This window comes from Rhinichthys klamathensis, unplaced genomic scaffold (assembly GCF_029890125.1).
Source record: "Rhinichthys klamathensis goyatoka isolate OS25496 unplaced genomic scaffold, OSU_Roscu_1.1 h1tg000011l_1, whole genome shotgun sequence".
Taxonomy (NCBI): domain Eukaryota; kingdom Metazoa; phylum Chordata; class Actinopteri; order Cypriniformes; family Leuciscidae; genus Rhinichthys; species Rhinichthys klamathensis.
This window is the reverse complement of record NW_026606564.1, coordinates 187,871-203,378: the sequence shown is the minus strand read 5'-3', so window position 1 is coordinate 203,378 and position 15,508 is coordinate 187,871. Positions and strand designations below refer to the sequence as shown.

General features: G+C 39.9%; 1 protein-coding gene across 1 annotated transcript in view; it reads left to right on the top strand.

The window, feature by feature from the left end:
• gpr158b (G protein-coupled receptor 158b) overlaps positions 1-15,508 on the top strand; it is a 59,081-nt gene that overhangs the window by 32,507 nt on the left and 11,066 nt on the right. Inside the window, exons 4-8 of the mRNA XM_056262917.1 lie at positions 101-312; positions 520-588; positions 7,625-7,734; positions 7,985-8,223; positions 12,321-12,459. Coding sequence (XP_056118892.1) covers positions 101-312; positions 520-588; positions 7,625-7,734; positions 7,985-8,223; positions 12,321-12,459 — 769 coding nt within the window. The remainder of the gene's footprint in view (positions 1-100; positions 313-519; positions 589-7,624; positions 7,735-7,984; positions 8,224-12,320; positions 12,460-15,508) is intronic.

Sequence of the window (15,508 nt, the reverse complement as noted above, 5' to 3'; positions counted from 1 at the left end):
CGGACATAATTATTTTGTCACACTGTTTTTCTCCTACTATATAGTAGCCAATGTCACATCGTTGTCATAGTATGGTTCCTTGTCGTCCACCTGTTGTTAGAATCAGACCGGGAAACATACTCTGATGAATCCTGGGAATTGTCCGGGAGGTGTTTGCCCTGCCGAGAAGGCTGTCAGTTCTGCAGGGATGACACACCGTGTCTGGCTCAGGAGGACACTGCCCTCCGTCTTGCCATGGTCTCCATTCAGGGGATCTGTATGCTCCTGGACGTCATCAGCATGGTGGTTGTCTACCACTTTCGTCGCAACAAGGTAAGTACGTTTACAGTCCGTTATCTCATCTGGAAAGGCTTTGTACTCTATTCTGCTTTTATTCTGCTAGAGTTACCCGAGCCAAAGAAAAACTAGAGCTTGATTTCAGCTCGGGCAGGTTTATTGGCCTGAAGGGCAAATATTGCTTTTCAAAATGTCATGGTTTATTCCTTCTCTCCTATTACTTGTCTCAACCTTATTTTTCAGAGGATCAAAGCATCTGGTCTTATACTTATTGAAGCGATACTTTCAGGATCTGTTCTTCTCTACTTCCCTGTAAGTACCAAGACTTTTTTTCAACTCCTCTATCAAAATAATAAAGGAATATCAATGTTCCCTTTCATTCTATGTCACTATTTAAGATCAACATGAAATGTGTGAATACCATTTTACTTCAGTAATCTGGCATATTTCTAAATTAAAGGGCATGTTCAATTATGAAAAAGAAATTTATTCTTTGGAATAATGTTCAGCAATGAATAATTTTTAATTTTTTCATCTGTTAAGTTCCGTTTTTTTGTGATCTGATCAGCGCTAAATACAGGTGGAAACGTTTTGTGATCTGATCATTGTGAGAAGGTGCACTAAGTAATGGGATTCAAGCTGCATTGTACGAAACAATTGTGTATCTTGTCATTCCCTTCTTTTCTCATTTAAGCTGGGTTCCTGAGAAAGTGATGTTGGGTCTGATGAAATAAGATCTCAATTAAATCTGAATTCAAATAGTCACAGATGATGTTAATTGTTAACACCAGATGGAAACATTGCATCTTGGCTGTCCGCTTGGGATTGCATCACTATATAAGCATCTAATACAAAAACAGACCAGGGACCGTTTTAATTTCATGCTATATTTAAAGGACCAGGCATCCAGGATGCAGCTGTAAAGATCCATTATGATTTTCTTGGTTTTATCCTCAGTTGACTGATTTGGACAGTTTGCACTTGAGGCTCTGTGAAATGCAATGGTCTGCTTTTCATTTGGCTGGTCTAGTGTAGTAAGCCTGTTCAATGTTGAAAGAGTGACATTATTTATATCAGTTTAAGTGAAAGCTAAGTATTTGTTGGCCAGCTTTCAGTCACTTTTATCATTTCAAATGCATATTAAGATCAAATTTTGTCGCATTTCCATGTTTAGTTGCTTCTGTGAAACCCCATCAGAACGTCTTGATTCTTCAACTCGTGGAAATTTTCGTTGTGAATGAAAACTTGATCAAACACAATAGAAGATGCCCTATATTTGATCACTTCTCATTTGAGAATGCTTGTGTAAATTTAAAATGGAATCTGTCAAAAATGAATTCCTCAACTGAGTTGTGTAAACTCTTAGATTCTGTGTTCTTGTTAAAAACAGGCACGTCATCTGTTGTGCTCCTGTCTCTGTGGTATTTTTCTCTGTTCTTAAGCTGAGCACACCTCCCGGACCATCTGTGGTAGTCAACAGCTCTTGCATTTATATGAGAGATAGATGGAGGATGAAACAGGGTAAGGATGGTTTATTTGCACACGCTGTTTGTCATTTTAGCTCTGGATTATGAAAACCAGGTAATGACACAAACAGTTTTTAAAAATAAAAAACTTATAATGAATGCAGTTTGCACGCTGTTCTGAGTGTAAGGTTATGGAGCACTTTACCACTCTCATTCAGACACCTGAAACAGCTGTTTAAAATGCAGAAAGTGAGCTTGACTACACCAAACGTGTGGTGATGTTTGGTTATAGCGCTTATCTCCTCATTTGATCATGTATCAATTAATAAATGCTGCCTTCTGCAAATAAAATATACAATTAACAATAAAAGGTCAAATTAAGATGTAATATGATGTACAAGTATATGATGTTTACATCAATAATGATTATTTTAATAGCCTTACAATATAAACATCATAAACCGTTAATACATGAATATGGTATTTTACATGTGTTATCATAGGCTAGGATTTATGCCGCCATTGGAAATTTCCCACTTCTGAAGTCGTGATTACAAGCTCGTCGCATTCAAGTGCTTTGTTGTCAGAAAGAACAAGAATCATGGAGGACTCTAGGTTTATTCTTGCCTGTTTATTGGGATCATCTTATTAAAGAGAAAATGATATTTAGCATCACATATCAGTCAAATTTTATCGCTGTTTATAAAACATACAATATGCTTTAAATTATTATTCATACAACTGTAAATAAGCACTCCCTTAACGACAAGACAAGGCGATATCTGTTGTGAAAAAAAAGAGCAGCAATCGTTCTCCCCTTCACCATGTTTAAAGTTTTTGGCCTGCCTAACTTGGGAACTTGGGTATCAAAATGATCTCTGAGCTTCCCAATGGTAAATACACCTTGAGAGGGCATTCATGTCCAATTTGAATGATATGAAATAGGGGGCCCGGCTCTGGCTATCTATCCATCAAGACGTCCTTGTCCTGAAAAAGGTTGAAGACCACTAGTTTAGTCAATTCATCCCTAAATGTTACCAAAATGTCAATAATCAGCAATACCTAAAAATGAAGCAAGGCCTCATTTTGATTTTCTTTGTAAGCCAATAATGTCATGGTTCAATAAAAAGCATCCACAGCGCCATAAAAGTTTAATGAAAAGTCAAGTCAACATGAAATCAAAACTGACCCTATTCACTTTCTTAATTCACATTTTTGATCTTCAGTGCATGTCTCGCCTCTAAAACAACCTCTTGTTTTTTCAATCTCTCCCTTCCAACCAACTGGCTCTATTCTGGTATTTAACAGCCACTTTTCACAATCCAATAAAAATATTGACACTTGATGTTGAATGTTCTGTTTCATGCCACATTGTGTAAGTAAAATGCGCTGTGAAAGGTGTTTCATGGTCACTTTTTTCGAACAAATTCAGCTTTCATGGCACAGCAAACTGAATTCTGATGCGATTTTAAGCTCAGAACAGAACATATGACAGTGATCAAACATGTGCATGCTTTCAGATGCACTACGGCTGCGTATATTTTCTATCGTGACATGCTGCTGTTCTGCTGTGCAGCGCTATGCATTATGAATGAGTCCATCAAGTTCTAGCGCAACTTGTTATAAATAAATCCTCTGATTAATTAATGGCAGTGTTGGAGGCAAAAGGGGCCACCTATTTGTCTCCAGTCTGATGTTACAAATATGTCACTATATTTATTTTGCTGTCATTGACACCCTGCCCTACAGCACTGAAGGTACACGATTTGGACCAGTTTACAGTGGAATTAAACAACAGTAGGCTATTGGACTACCAAGATATGTTATGTCAGTTTCACGAAAAGTTGGAAGCCTTTCATTTCTAGTGCCTCACTGGGCGTTCATAGTGTGAATTGACTTGCACATTGTGCCGACAAAGGACCATGTGACATTGTCAATTATTTAATAAGTAAAACCTGTCAAAAACATTTATTTCTCATGACCTTAACTCTTTCCCCGCTGTTGTCGTAATTTTCCGGCAATCCATGTTTTCACTGTTGTACGGTAGACGTTATTACGCATCTCCTGAAAGAGTAGAGAATCTGCAGTTCGAAACACAGGGGAAAAAGAAGCAGAAACAAGCAATAAAATCATTGCTTATGCACATGTAAGCTAGCGCGATCCTTGGACATTAAACTGCATATAAATCAAAACTGCCTAATGTTACTGAATGAAAAGTCGACCCAGGACAAGGTATAGGACTGTTCATGCTTTGGGGGTGTTGATGGATTCGGATCTACTCCATCTATGTTTTGATCATCATTCTGAGACCCGATATGGACATAGTCTTTGACAAAAACGCGATTTTCTCAGCTTTTTGTTCAAAATGTTGCTTTTTTATGAAACTTTTTCACATTCAGATTGCAATGAAAAGATTGCATGAAGCTATAATTTATTATTTCTTTCAAATTTTGGGGAAAATGTCCATTTTGACGTAAAACCAGCAAGATGTCAATTGCAATTGCAAAAACATAAACTTTAATCTAAAAATAAACAAACAACAAAACAAGTAAATTGGTAGCCCCTCATGGACGACTGCCGCACATAAACATAATAAAACACAACATAAATGTCCCGGGCCTGGTACTCTCTCGTCCTTCACTGTCGTCACACCTCCTTTTATCCTTCCAGAGCTCCTCGGTGGGACTCAAGACTGGTGTGGCGCGCAGGTGATTAACTTTCCACATACCCCCATCGCCCTTCGCAGGCCGGGGCGATAAAAACACAATTTTTTCTTCTTCTTTTTCCTCTCTTCCGTCTCTCGCCTCTGTCCCTCCTCATCCTTCCGTCTCTTTTTCTTTTGCCTCACCTGTCCGTAATTACATATAGCAATTACAATAACTGGGTTATAACTAGGTACTAACCCCGAACCTACCCCTAAACCTAACCTTAACCCTTGTAGTTCCCTTATATTACCAGTACTTTCTTGGGTAAGTACACTGTAAGTACGCATACTGTGAAATAGGGTGTTACCGGGGGGATTTTGTTGCCTGTGAACTGAATGCATTTGAAACATTGCTGCTTTTACATGAAGATGAGCTTGATGAACGTACAGCATGGTTGTTCAGAGCCATATGTTGGAAACTAACGTGGCACCTGCCGCTAAAAATAGTATTTTGCTACAAATCAACATGATGCCTCATCAAGTTAGACATCATTTCTAGTATGCATCTGGTGGGGTTTACCGTTGAACATTTCTGTGCATCTCAAATGAGCCTAGTATAAAGCAGGCAGAACCAAGACAACAGCCATAACCTGTAGCCCAAGACTGGTTGCCCACTGAAGCTAAGCAGGGTTGTGCCTGGTCAGTGGGAAACCTCCTGGGGAAACTATTTTGCTGCTGGAAGAGGTGTTAGTGAGGCCAGTTGGATGGTGCTCACTCGGTGGTCTGTGTGGGTCCTAACGCCCGTGATGGGGACACTATACTGTCAAAGAGCACTATACTGTCGGATGAGACGTTAAACCGAAGTCCTGACCCTGTGGTCATTAAAAATCCCAGGATGTCCTTCGGAAAAAGAGTAGGGGTTTAACACCGGAATCCTGGCCAAATTTGCCATTGGCCTCTGTCCATCATGGCCTCCTAATCATCCCCATATACACTTATTGGCTTCATCACTCTATCTCCTCTCCAAAAATAAACTGGTGTGTTTTGGGCGTTCTGGCGCACTATGGCTGCCGTCACATCATCCAGGTGATTCCACCCTTCTATATGTAAAGCGCTTTGAGTGCGCATGCAGAAAAGCGCTATGTAAATGTAACTTATTATTATTATTATTATAACAAAGGTTTTTTGTTTCCCCCAATTTGGTTTTGATGTAACTTCTTGTGTGGACAAGTCAGTATACCAAAATGGATTTTCCCTATCCTGATGAGTGTTAAAGGCATGTGCTCATTTATTTCTCCGAGAGAAGTGCTGCTAATTGAGTCTTCCTCATGGTTAGAAGCTACACATGGCAGAGCTCTTTGATTACACCGAAGGGGCCGTTTTGCTGTTTGCACATTTAAGAGGACGACTGTGGATTGGAAAGCTGTACTGGTGACTCTCCTAGGGGAGATAAGAACAGATGCATCATTCCATCAGTCTGTGCTAATATTTATTGAATTCTGCTGCTTTAAATAAGACGGGCACAGAACAAAAGGGACAGCGGGCTTGTGGGATAGTGAACAAATCATAGATCACTTTTTTTGTCCACATTACTGTATAATGAGCATTTAGAGTGGAAATGTGCATGAAAATAATGTCACTATGTAAAACATCATAATGCTTCTAAAATATATTTCATGTCACCCCCATTTGTGAGCATAGATCAGAACTGAAATGGTTGTTATTCTTGAATGTGATTGTAATGCAGAGATTGTTTTAGAATGTCCTGAATAGGGGTGCAACGGTTCAAATTACCCACGGTTCGGTTTGTATCACGGTTTTAGGGTCACGGTTTCGGTATGTGCTATGTTAATAATCAAACTACAAGCAAAAGCAAAAATAATTACAGTAGCACAAAGATACAAATAAACAGTGCTTTTCAGGTTATTTAAGTATCTAACAGTAGTTTTCAGGTACAGAAATAAATTAGCTAATCAAATGTAAAACAACATTGCATATAATCTTCAATGTATAAATTATAAAGATAATTCATTATTAATTAAGTTGCAAAAGTTATTCAGTCAAGAGCAGTGAGTGATTTCCTTGTCTTTTGTTGTTTGATTAACGTTAAAAACACATACAGACAGCAGGAATATTAGGCTGCTGTCACTTTAAGACATAATGCATGGATCCAGTACACTGATACTGATACAAATGCTTTGTCTTTCTCGACTGTTTACGTTCACTTAAGACATAACCGACCATGTTTGCTAGGATACTCGGCAAGACGAGCATGTTGACATAATTTTTCTGTGAATTTGTCCGTTCAAGCGCAAGACTTGAAAGAGAACTCAATATTTGCACGCTTCGGATGAGTGCACAGCACTGCACACACAAATCTATTTACAGCTATTAACACCCGGGTGATGGCGGCGTAAATGACTTGTCATATAGCATACGTCACTCGGATTGAACAAAGTTTAGGGAAAGCCAGAATACATATGTCCATCGACAGAAACATACATTAGCCTGTGTCTACACCTGTGTTACACCCCTAGTCCTGAACTAAACTTTTTTTTTATTATAAAAAATACATATTTTTCACGGTTATGGACTCCTGCGTTTCTGATTATATCCTTGTTTGTTTCTATAGTTACCAATTATTCCCAACGGTGTCTTGTCTAGTTCTCCTTGTTTGGTTATGTCTTTTGTCAGTAATCGTGCATAATTTACGTGTAGTTTGCTATTGATTCTCCTGAGTGTTCTCCTGTGTTATTCTCTGTGTTCATTAAATACTTTGTTTGTTATTTTTTGCATCCTGCGTTTGGTTTATTACCACACTCCGTTACAATATAATTTGGACTCTAAAATTGCTAGAAAATCAAAGCCATGACTAGCCAAGTTGTGTTCCATATTTTATAAAAGGTTTTAAAAACTGTTTCCATGGTAATGCAATATCCCATTTTAAAACGGTTTAAGTTTTTTGAATGATCCCTAATTTATGATGATTACTAAGATATGCATGCAAAATATATTTTCTTATTTCTTTTGATTTTGAATGTGAAATATAACTGAGACATAATTTTAACAGATTTCATCAGATTAAGCCAGCTACCTTGTGTTTTCTGAAGAGCATCAGTGCAATGCTGATGTCTTCACATAATTACAGCCACAATATATAAAGAAATAAATGCACAAAAAAAAAGCACCCGGTGATTCATGAATTTCATTACTCCCTATTTTTATCTTGTCTCATCAGGTTATGATACATTATTTTAATCCAAGTGTTATCCGGTGTATTCTCCTGAGATGGGCCCGTTTGCTCGGCTTTGCCATCGTTTATGGAACAGTGATTCTCAAATTGTACAGGTAAAATAATGCGGCCAACTTCAATATAAGAAACTCAATGATCAGAGATAATAGTTTCAAAGTAAAATTATATAGAAATAATGTCTTTTTGAATTGAAGAGGGAAAGGATCAGTAAGCAATAAAGTAAACTCCGGCTGCATTTCACACAAAACAAAAAAATCATAATATTTTACTGTAAACTTGAAATCTACATGAGTGTTGCTTTAATTTATCTTATGTTTGTGTCTTGTCCTTCCTTTTCATACCAAGGGTTTTAAAAGTGTTCCTGTCACGCACTGCCCAGCGGATCCCTTATATGACCAGCTGGAGGGTTCTGCGTCTGCTTGCTGTGATTTTGCTGGTGGTTGTGTGGTTCCTAGTGGCCTGGACCTCAGCCGTATGCCAGAACCACGACACCCATCACGCCCTCATTGACATCGGTGTCACCCCAGAGGGCCTGCAGTTCAGCATGTGTCTATTGGACAGCTGGGACTACATGATGGCTGCTGGTCAGTTCTTATTCTTATATTAATTCTACTTGAACCAGTTTCATACAGCAGCCCAAAAATTTAAACTGATTTCCATTGTGACCAACGCAATCTACCAAGAGCAGTGCAAATTAAAAATAATGTGGCTTGGCAAACAATATGTTCGGGTAACAGAAAACTGTGTCCACTCCTTTTCATTGTTAATTTTTCACTGCATGTCTTTATTAAATCATGACAGTAGTTAATTTTTCACGCCTAATGAGGGTTTGTGCTGGCGCAAACATTTTGTAGATCTGACCCTTAAACCATGAAAAAAATGATTAATATCATTAAATGAGATGCAGAATATTTAATATTAAATATATTCTTCAGTTGTGCTACCAACAGCCTCAGACAAGGTAAAATGAGGCAAGAATGGCAAACTCTCAGGGTTACGGATGCAGCTTTGACAGAAGAGATGTGAGATGTATAATCTGATCATTTGAGTGTGGCCAGTCAGCATTTAAGGCATGAGGGTGTGAGACGTGGCCAGTGATGCAGAGACAGTTCTCTTTGACAGCTCGAGTACCTTCTGCTTACAGCATGAAGCACAGGAGGAACTGGAAACTGCCCTCAAAACTCATTCAATCTTTTCACGCGCAAAGACATCCTGGCTTGTATCATTAATGTACATGATTTAAATGAAGAAAATAAAAAGATACAGGCTATATTTATTGTACTTTTTTGTCCTTCTTGAAGATACAAAATGCTTCCTTTGAGGGCTCCGGTTTCCCCCAGATGCTGCGTCTGGTATTGACGCTATGGGGAATGCCATCAGCTTGACCGATGTCTGAGGCACGTGAACAAAAGCCAAAATTCATTGGTGGACGGCAGTCCATGATGTCACACGCACATGAGTATAAAAGGACACCCGAGTTACATGTCATCAACTCTTTTGTCTGAGGGAGACGCGCAGGCAGGCCCAAGGTGTGGCAATGAGACACAGCATCTCCTTCCCCTTCTCAGGGAAACAGGTTACATACACAACCTAAGACGTTCCCTTTCAAAATGGAACTTCAACGCTGCATTTGGCATTGACGCTATGGGGAACCAATACCTACTACGCCATGCTGAGTGAAGACCTGCCTCAATAGGCACAAACATAGTGGACATAGCATAAATTGACTAAATGAGTCTGACTCAATAAATTGACAAAGTCAGAAGCGTGACAACCCCATGGGCACAACCCATGTGACAATCATCACAGCTGCTTATCATTTAGTTCATTATCTCTGTCTATTTAAGTTCCTCTGTTTGGAACATTGGAACGGTGTTGTTTGTGTGCAAATGGATTATGCAGCGAAATTCGCTGCCCTAGCCCGAGAAGACTTTCCTCCAATGAACTTTGGCCTTCAATTCAGTCAGCTTACTTTAAAGACAGCCCTCAATGATGAGACTTTAAAGCTTCTGGATCGGGGCTAACTAATACCATCCAGTAGACTTCCCAGACACCACAGAACTTGATTGAAAGGAGGCCATCATCCGGTGTCTGGAGAGCATCTACCCTTGTTCCAGACTGCAGCCAGACCCTGAGCCAAGCCCACCACCACCCCTAACCATGGAGACGACAACGCCAGACCCCCCTGCAGATGGAGAGCTTTCTCCGCCGCAAACCCTGTGCCTGTGACGACAGCGCCTAATAACGCCTGAAGTCCCAACGAAAGTCTGACCGGGGTGTGAGCCGGCAAACATCGTCCCGGTAGGAGTCCTGGTGGAGCTCGACACTGAAGACTGGCTGATTGTTTGGGACTCTGAAGGGGTGCTTCCCACCCTGAACTTTCATCATCAGAGTCATCAGCAGAACTATCATCACCGCTGGTTCTAGCCAACGGAGAAGCGGTATCATCGCTCAGCAAGAACACAGAATTACCACTACTGATCCCGTCAAACTTACCTCTGTCACCATCATTGCAAAGCTCAGCCAGTCCTCCAGCTCCGCCTCTGCTGGATGCCTGCAGCCCTTCACCTTCCCCATTCAGCAACGTGAAGCCTCAGGTCCTTCTACCACCAGCTTCGCCTGAGTGAGGGGATCCTTTGCCCTCAGCCTTGCGGCTCCACCAGGCTCCCTCGTCCCTCCGGCTCCTCCTCGGTCAGTCGTCATCCTGTCTGCACCGTGGACCTACGAGCCATCCACCGCTTTGCTCCAGCGGGCTCCGCCCTCTCCCCGGATCCACCGTGGTCCTCGAGCACACCGGCTTCGCCTAAGTCCTCAGGCACTCGGCCTCCAGAGCCAGCGGTGTCACTCAAGCCCATCAGCTCTCCGTCTATGCCCTGGGATCCCAGGCTTTTACCAGCCCTTCGCCATCTCCTCTCATCAGCCCTTCATCGGCTCCTCGTCCCCCCCCAAAGCCCCCACCTTTCCTCCCTGACCACAACTGTTATGGCGCAAGGTCACACCTTCCGGGAGGGGGGGCGTAATGTCACGGATCTGTTCAGTTAGTTTAATTTTCATGGACTTTTTTGTTTGTTTTTTCAGTCAGATGTTCTCCTTCGTCTTAGTTTCCCACCAGTCATTAGTTTCTATGGACACTGATTAATCATTACAGCTGCTTATCATTTAGTTCATTATGTTCCTCTGTTTGTGTCACTCATGGTCCGGTATTGTTTGTGCATAGCACACTGTTTCATGTTGTTTGCCTGCGTTGAATAAATCTAGCTGTTACTGGGACATACTTATTCTGCCGCCTACATCTTTGGCCTGGGATTGTTACAGACACTAATATTTTCACTGTTTTTTACCTACTAACTGTACGTTCACACCGCCGCCGACTTGAGCTTCCAAAGCGGCCGGAAGTCATTCATTTTCAATGGAAGCTAGCTTCTCTCAGCTGCAAAGAGCGTCAAATCCATCGGCGTCGCGTTTTGGGCGTTTTGAGCGTCAATCAGAAAGTTGAAAGAATCTCAACTTTATGGTAATGAGCTATGACGCTGTTCAGCGGCAAGCAGCGGCAAAACGCCAGCAATATAGACGTCCTTCGCGCTGGCTGATTCCGGAGAAACATACGATACGTTCCTACCAAAACATTAGTTCCGAGAAAATGGAGGAGAAGCTAATAATTGCCGTTGCTGGGTTTCCTATCATTTATGACATGACGTTGTTTATTTGAAATATTTACGAACGCTCGTTTTAAGCGGGAATGCAATTCATTTGCTCACGGTGACACCGATTTGACCAATTGCACTAATGCAAATAATAGCCTAATGCAAATAAAAATAATAGCTAATTATTATTTTTTTTCGACCAAATGTGACCAAAACGGTTATAAAAATGCTGTCATTATAAAAGGTTTCTTCAATGTATTGCTTGTTTTTTCTGTTTATTACATTTCATGTTGTGACACTTCTCTTCTCCCTGCTACGTCAGAGCGTCCAAAGCGTCAACAAGCTTCCCCGTACTTTTTGACAAGCGTCCTTGACAGGGCGGCTAGAGCTTCTTTGCCGCTCAAGTCGGCGGCGGTGTGAACGTACAGTTAATAGTAAGGAGGTAATCTTATTCGAATGCAGCCAATTTTTGAGGGTTTTTTTGACAATCCATTAAAATGAACGTTTGGAGATCCATGTTAGCATGCAACCATTGAGTATCTATTTATAGTCATTCTCTCTCATTATATTCACGTCAAACTGTAAATTCCACAAATCAGCTAAAACCAAATATTATTAGGAAACATTGTCATAGTATTTCTGTATGGTCTTCAGTCCATCTAGGTGGAAGAATGCAAACGTTTAAGAATGGAGATAAATGTTATAAAAATAGTTTTTTTTTTTTTTTATGTAACTGATTCTGAATAAGAAAGGGTTCTGGATTCCTAAACCTACTGCATACTTAAAATGGGAAAAAATAATATCAACTTCATTCAAATACTAAAATATATTTTGTTTTAGGTTGTTGTTGTTGTCTCAAACGTCATTTTGAAGATGCACCATCGACTTTGGTTACTTTGAGTGATGTGGCAAAAGAGGGAGGGAGGGGAAACAGCCTTTCAGGCCGTGTGAAATCACATCTTTTCAGCTGGCATTCCCAGTCTTGACACACTAAATAATTAGTGACGGCACTGTGTCTTCTTGTGTTCCTGTTCTAGCGGAGTTCCTGTTCCTGTTGTGGGGCATCTATTTGTGCTATGCTGTAAGGAACGTCCCGTCCGCTTTCCACGAGCCTCGCTACTTGGCAGTCGCCATTTATAATGAACTCCTCATCTCTGCAATATTTCACATCATTAGGTGAGCAATGTGCATTAGTTATGAGTAGCAACAGCAGAAGCATGATTAAGATGACATGCTTTCCATGTTTATTTATGAGACAGGCTGCTTTATGAGCAGAATGCAACACCGTACTTGAGGAATAACATGAGAGCTGAAATGCAAATGAAATACAAACTGATTTTTAAAAGGTTTTTCATGTGCAAAGAGTTATATTATACTCTGTATAGCATCATGGCGTAGAAGGCCCATATGCAAAAAATGTTTAATGAACCCCAAACAACAAGTGCAACGAATAAGTGTTTATGCAGTGTATCAGAACAATAACATACCAAACACATTGCTTCACAAAGGACATTTATATCTCATTGTTTTCATCTGAGTAGCCTGATAAATTCATAATCTCTTTAAAGTAACAGGCCATCCAGATCCAACATAAGAGTATCAATAATAGTCAAAAATTGTCTAAACGTATAAATTTAATAAACCAATGAGCGGTGCATAAAACGCAATTTTGAGTGGTATACGTCTACCCAAAAACCTTTAAAAAACCAGAACGGAACTAACATAAGTAATGGATGATGTGTACACATGGATAATCCGCATGGAGGCAAAGAATCACCCGACTCAAAGCGGAGACTGGAATGGTAAAAAATGACAGTTATTTTGTCTACAGTTCGTTAAATCTAGAATTCTGCCTACTATAAATCAGACACAGAGATAAAGCAGTTTGGTAAGATTACATTTATTTGAATGAATCAGAGAGAGAGATTGTGCATGTGTGAATTACCTTTGTCTATTGTTACACCCCGTCTAGGGGAAAAGGGGCAACATGAAAGAGTCAACGAAAAATGAGGAATTGGAACAAAAAGTTATTTATTTTTTCTTAATTTGGGACTTAAGATTCAGGAGCTGACAATGCCAAAATAACAAACAAAACAACCTTAAATTTAAACCTCTTTCCTAAACCCTAACCCAAAAGAAAAGAAAATGAAGATACAATCAATAAACCTATCTCCCTAACCAAAAACAGAGAAAACAGTTTACAATAAAGAAAATAATGGCGTCGAGCTCCCTACTTTCCCAAAAATCAATCAGTATTTACAATATATACAGCCAGGCAAACAAACTGAAAAGGGCAGTCCAAATCAGTGTCGGTAAACAGGCAAAGGGTCAAATATACCAATGAGGATATTCAGATACAAACAACTTTCAAAACAAATAAACAAACAGTACTCACAGTCTCAATACTCTTAACAGTCTCAAATCACAAACTTTCTCTTTCAAATCAAACAAACAAACAAAAAGGGTACTCAGTCTCAAAAACTCTTAACATTCAAATCACAAACTCTCTCTCTGCTCAAAACACAATATCTCCCGACTTCCTGTAAAGGAAGTGATGTCTCTTTTTAACACAAGCTGCACCAATCAGGATCGAGCAGCAATCATCGTGCAGGAACCAATCAGATGGGCGTTCCAATCATCCTGCAGGAACCAATCAGACGACGTTCCTAAACAGACATACTGGCCCTCATTTATCATTCTTGCGTAGAAACGGGCGTATATGTTGGCGTTAGATTATGCTTACACTCCTCTCACCGCCTGATTTATGAAGCTGTGCGTACCTTTGAAATCCAGGTGTACGCAATACCTGCCCTTGATAAATCCCGCGGCTGAAAACGATCGTCATTAGAATAACACGCCCCTATATATTCAAGTATCCGCTTCCCCCACGCCCTCATTTTACGCCATGGACACACGGAAGACGGCAAAGAAGAGAAACTTCTCTGACGTGGAGCCGAAATGACCTATCACAATGCATTATTTTACAGCACGTCTTTTGAATTAGCATTCAATTTCGAATCACGTCACATGTATTGGGGTGTACAATAGTGATGATGATGATGTGATGTGGAGTACCATTCATTCACATTAATAATTGCATGACAATTTGTAATATTCTTCTTATTATTATGATTTTTATTATTAATGACGCTTATTGTTATTTAGAAGAAGAACGTTGTTATTATTATTTGTATTATTATTATTATTATTTAAAAGAAGAAGAATGTATTTTTTATTATTTTGTCAGTCTGAATTATTTTTTGGTCATTGAAAGCCTTTCATTACCGAACTCAGTCCGTGCGCACCTCCCGGGCCAAACCCTGAAACGTCAGGGTAAAGCGCACAGGCTCGCAACTGAAAGAATACATATGGCTACAAATCAAATGCAATTGGTAAAGTCACACAAATTAAACATTGAAGTCCATGTTGCACAAAAATAAACACTGAAGTTTATAATTACTATGTTGTTGTTGTTGGTCATATCATATCTTGTAGTTTGTCAGTGCATTTTGTGGTGTTAGGAATTGTTTTTCTGCGCATTTCCGCACTGACTCAAAACTGCGTACACCTCCTCCTGAGCTGGCGTAGGATTTATGCGTGCCGTACGCCAACATCCATATTGATAAATCTCAAAGTCACCGTGGTTTTGGGTGTACGCCAGGTGTACGCTGGAAATTTGGTGTACGCACTTTTGATAAATGAGGGCCACTGAGAGACTGACAAAACAACAGAGATAGCAAAATACAAACCATAGGGTCGTAACACTATGCAGCATCTCTCTATTAATAGTGAAGCTGTGTGTTGAATTACTTCAAAAAACAGTGATGCTTCCACCTCGTTGCTAAAAAATGTAATGTAGCATTTCAGTAGTGAAGCTATTTTAGTAATAAAAGGTTTCTGTGCTACTGAAAGCTTGCATGTTATGCTTAACAACTTAAGGCTGGAATACACACAACTTTTCAAATCTGAACAGAACTAGGCATTTTACTCTTGCTGACTTTACGTAACTAGTTTCTGAGAAAAACTTGGGCATCAGACTAAACGACTGAGGATCAATGATTTTTCAAGGCCTTCCGATCACAACAAACGCACACCTAAACGTGCTTCGTTTCTAAGAGACGCATGCGAAACGAAGACAATGTGTGCTAAATATGCGCTCATAATATCAAACACATTTAAATTTGAAATCTGTGTCCATCATACACTACAGGATTTTCTCTCAAAT